General features: G+C 42.0%; 1 protein-coding gene across 1 annotated transcript; it reads right to left on the bottom strand.

Moving 5' to 3' along the window:
• Positions 1-679: 679 nt before the first annotated feature.
• six2a (SIX homeobox 2a) lies at positions 680-4,237 on the bottom strand. The gene is made up of 2 exons (XM_041788948.1): positions 3,365-4,237; positions 680-1,788 (listed from the first exon to the last, which is right to left on the bottom strand). Exons 1-2 carry the CDS (start codon positions 3,922-3,924, stop codon positions 1,476-1,478), a joined length of 873 nt encoding a protein of 290 aa, XP_041644882.1. The 5' UTR covers positions 3,925-4,237; the 3' UTR covers positions 680-1,475.
• Positions 4,238-4,921: the final 684 nt, after the last annotated feature.

Below are 4,921 nucleotides of genomic sequence, written 5' to 3'. Positions count from 1 at the left end.
TTATGAAATTAATTTTAAAACTACTATTTTGCATTTTAAATCTCCTCTTCTTCACACATCTTATTTATAATAGAATATATTTCATATTTTCCTTGTAGAAATTTAATCACAGCAGTCAACTTATGCGAAAATAATAACAATAGTAGTAGTAGTAATAATAATAATAATAATAATAATAATAATAATAATAATATAATACTGATTTCCTCCTTCACCACCTCCCAGTATGAAACAGTGGCGGTAATACCCACCCATGCGTGTGGGCGGACTGGTCCACACATAAAGGACAATATCTCCTTTCTTAGAGGAGGCCAATGTGTCAAAGGTTAAGAGTTCTAATGCCATGTGATTATACATTTCCCCTACGTTATTACGGTAAATCCGCTTCAGAAGGCCACTGGAAACAGACAGCATGGAGTTCAACCAGCACTGGATACAAATGTAGATTTTCATAGACAATTCAGATGAATTAAAAGTGGATTAAAACTGTGAAACATGACCAGGAAGGATTAGTCCTGCAGTAATATTTCTAAAAGCGTCCCCAGCCTTATTTTTAAGAGGACAAAGGCCCCAAAATACAAACAAACCAGTCTGTGAAGCAGAGAAATGGAAGCAAAGCCAAGAATGATTCATATTCAGAAGAAATCCTCGGATTTAATCCAGACATTTTTTTGTCTTTTATTGTAAAGGGTATATGAAACTATAGTTAAATCGTTTCATGTTTCATCACTTGTCGCAAAGTTTACATGCAGTCTCTTTTTTCCAAATGAAAATGCAATTAATATCAAGAGATTAAGATATTTCCTTTTATCGCGACTCTTATAAGACACTTGAGCATATCATCCCCCACCCACCCACAGAAAAAAACATCCCTTCTTAAAAAAACTTGTCATGGCTCTATTTGAAAACTACACTGTAAACAAAAAGGTGATGTGGTGCCTTAAGAGTCAGCTGATAATATCCAAACCCTAAAATAAGAACGGTAATAGTAACAAGAATTAAGACATTTTATTGTTATTGTTTTCAACAATATAACATGTTATGTTTTTACATTCCGGTAAAATACTTTTATTTTCTTAAGTAAAACGACCTACATCCGCCTCACCTTGTGTCTGCACCACCACAGCAAAAGAAAAAGTTCCGTCTGTATAGAACTGATTTTTTTTTCCTCATATGCCAACAACTGAGAGGATGTTCCTGTTACAGGTGGGCATGTAGGGGAAATGTCTGAAGTGCTCTTCTTTGATTTTTATTTCCAGAAAATTCCAGAAATGAGTTTTATTCTGCGGCATGTTGGGGGAGATTTCACCCCACTTTAAAAAAAAAAGAGTCTGGATATGACGCTTAATGATTTGTTATGGTGGCTGATTCTGCGGTGTTCAAGTCCGTCTTTTTTTACCGTAAATGCTTGAAGCTTGTCTCACGAAAATTTTAGGATCCAAAATTAAAAAACTGTCCCCTTCTGTGCCGGTTCTTTAAGAGCCAAGGTCCACTAGGTTAGAAGACATAGGGTTCAGTATGGTGTCATGGTGCAATGAGTGGTGATGGTGCACCGAGTCTGCCCCGCCTGGTACCGGGATGGCGCTGGGTCCCGGCGGAGGCGCGAGGCCGTGCAGGGAGGGTAAAGCGGTGTTGGAGCCGAGGAGCAGAGCCGGGCTCGGTGACGTGTGATCCGGTGTTCCCGAGGGAGTTTTATCGTCGTCAGAGCTCCCCAAAAGAGATTTATTTCCATTCATGGAGGAAGTCAATGGGTTGTGACTATTGCTGTTGGAGTTCTCGTTGTTTTCTCTGTGAAAACAGAAGAAAAAAAACAGGTGAGCATGCTGGAAGTAATGACAAAGAATGAGAGAAAAGAGGACTGGGTTTTTATTTTTCAGATTTTAAATCAGCCAATTACAAATATAGAATAAACTCACAGGACCACGTGCGTCAGATAGAATAATGATATTATTATGACGTTACAACAACAACAACAACATGGTAATAATAATAATAATAATAATAATAATAATAATAATAAAAATAGAAAAAGTAGAAAAGTGAAGAAACAACATCAATTATCTGGCTAAACAACTAAATAGTAAACGGGCCTACACACACTCTTCACACACTCACACTAGTGTTGTCTGTGCCATGTCCATGTGTGTAGTCTACTGTGATATTAATGAAGCTACGCCATGCTTACAGAAGTCAAAACAAGCATCTTTAATAAAAAGGATGAAATATTTAGTCTGAGTATTAATTAACGCATCAATCACGCGCACGTGCGTAAAGATAAAAGGCTCAGTAAGCGGGCTAATAGACCTAATTAGACGCTATCAGTCATTTAACAGAGCAGATTTAAACGGCTACTGTAGAGAACAGTGACTGATGATAATAAATCTATTTGACTAGAGAGTCTGTGTAAAGTAATTGTATTCATGGCAAATGACTGTAACTAACCATGATTAACTGTGCGTAAAGGTGCCAATCAAAGAAAGCAACCATCAGCCTGGATAATTGACAGCTCTAATTATTGCTGAACGTGTACTTGTTGCGCACGGCCTGGTCCATACGTGTGCAGTGGTAAGTTAGGCTTCTCTCAGTGGGAAGACATGATTTACGTGCAGCTTTCAGCCCGAATTAGTGGCCAGAGGCTGAAAGAAGACACCAAACCAGAGAACACCTGACTGGAACCCGTCTCCAAAAACCTCTCTGCACGCTCGCCTGTGTCACTTCCAGGCTTTGAAATGTACAAACTACTCCTGATAAAATGTCAGCCGGGCTGACATGTAGGCTCTACGGCCTGCCACATCAATTACGCTGCAAAACTGCGTTTGAACGTGTTCTCTGATGTTTTGGTGTACTTGTGTGTTCTTTGTTGTATTTGAAGGGGGGATAGGTGCTTGTTCTCTTATCCTGTACTGTCAAATTCTAATGTTATAAAAAGAGTGAGTAAAAACATAAAAGTGAGGTAAAGACAACTTTTATACTCTTGTAATTTATCTGACAACAAGCCTTTAATTTTGTGCCTTTCAACTTTTACGCACGGCCTGCTGTATATCTCAAACACACACACAACAGTGTGGGAGTGAGTTAAAACTAAACCTTGAGTGTTTAAAAAGTTCCTACTTCTTACGTAATTGTCATTAAACAGACACAGGTGTGTGGAGTTAGATGGAAAATTTTTAAAGAACTTGAAATATATAAATATTTGATCATTCCATTAAATCACCAGGTGTGTCTCAGCACATCAACATAGCAGAGACAGTTTGGGTCTGATTTAAATGTTTTTTCTGTCTGTTCTTGCCTAAAGTCGCTGGTATAAAATGGTAAATATCTTTATCTAAGATCTGGTTCAAGTGTCTCTGGGTGTTCCTCTTACCTCTCCTTCGCCTCCGCTGCTCGGTCTCTCTGCCGTCGGTTTTTAAACCAGTTGCTGACCTGCGTGGTGGTGAGTCCCGTGGCCTCGGCCAGCTCTCGTTTCTCCCGGGGGGACGGGTAAGGATTATGGGTGTACCACTCCCGCAGGACGCTCCTGCTCTTCTCCTTGAAGCAGTAGCTCGTCTCCTCTCCGTCCCAGATGGAGCGGGGCAGGGGGAACTTTCTCCGGACGCGGTACTTCCCCACAGCACCGAGCGGGCGGCCTCTCAGCTTCTCCGCCTCGATGTAGTGCGCTTTGAGCCACAGCTGCTGCAGTTTAGGGTGGTTGTGCGGAGAGAACTGGTGGCTCTCCAGGATCTTGTAGAGCTCTCGGAAGTTTCCCCGATGAAAGGCAACGACGGCTTTCGCTTTAAGGACGCTCTCATTCTTGTGGAGGTGTTCACACGCCGGCAGAGACCAGAGGAAGCGGCCGAGCCGCTCGATGTTCCCCCCTTGTTGGAGGACTTCGCAGACGCACGCCACTTGTTCCTGCGTAAAGCCAAACGTCGGAAGCATGGACATGGCGACAACGTAAATCGATACAGATTATATTGTGCCTTACTTCCACGTCGCTCCGCTCAGTTTCACATCAACTCAAAACGCATTAAGTCCATGAGCGACAAAAAAAAAGTTCCAAAAAGAGGCTAAAACTTTAAACAGCCCCAGGTTAAAGGTAATATCCAACTGCGTGCTGTGGAGTAAACTCGAGTCCACTCAGCCATGCAAAACCCCAGGCGACAAATCCTCATCGAGTCGGTTAGAAGGAGAGAAAGTTGCTGCTCCTTCACCGTCCTTCTCCACCTTTTCTATGCCGATTCAACATAACCTTCTCCCGGAGACCGGGCTCGCTGGCTCGTTTTAATAATATTATTCTAAGCTGGCAAGACAAGCGATTATATGAACTCTGATTGGTCGGTTATCTGACCCGGGGATGGTGAGGATAAGACAATAGCCTTAGTCAAATTATTCTCCATGGTTACGCTGTCACTCAAAGTAACCCGATACGCTTTGAGGTGGCTCCCTGGCAAAGTCAACCCGATTGTTCCCTTCACGAGCAGCCCGCCTACCTACAGAAATATTGCTCAGATTTTTCTTCTAAAACAGTTTTTTTTGTCTCCCCCTCACTTTGACGGACACATCGGGCAGCCAAAGAGCGCAGAGCAGTGGAAGAAGTGTGGAGCAGGAGAAGGAGAGGCGCACTGGTCCCGCAGCTGGAGGAAGGATGGCGCCAGAGCGCACAGAGCCTGCCCAAGTATGTCTTCACGCCTCGAGCGGTTTTACTGATCAATCAACATGTCCAGGAGCTTTAAAGTTCAACCCTTTATCATTTCATACAAATAAGATGGCAACAAGCAGTGGAGTTTGATGGAGAATTGTTAAAGTTGTCTGACTTGCTCGTAAAAAAAAATCGCATTAAGCAAATATTGACAAATAAAAACATATTTTATTTATTTCTCGAGAGAGGGTACAGATCTCTGTCCTGTCATTTTATGTTAATAAAGGTTCGTCTGATGTAATA

Source organism: Cheilinus undulatus, linkage group 6 (genome assembly GCF_018320785.1).
Source record: "Cheilinus undulatus linkage group 6, ASM1832078v1, whole genome shotgun sequence".
Classification (NCBI taxonomy): Eukaryota; Metazoa; Chordata; class Actinopteri; order Labriformes; family Labridae; genus Cheilinus; species Cheilinus undulatus.
Note: the sequence above shows the minus strand (reverse complement) of the source record. Positions and strands in the feature narration are given on the sequence as shown.

Bases quoted from the DNA above. Each gene is read 5' to 3' on its own strand.
- six2a (XM_041788948.1), bottom strand. From the start codon at position 3,924: ATGTCCATGCTTCCGACGTTTGGCTTTACGCAGGAACAAGTGGCGTGC. The intron at 1,789-3,364 runs GTAAGAGGAACA...CTGTTTTCACAG, and splicing joins GCAGCGGAGGCGAAGGAGAG to AGAAAACAACGAGAACTCCA.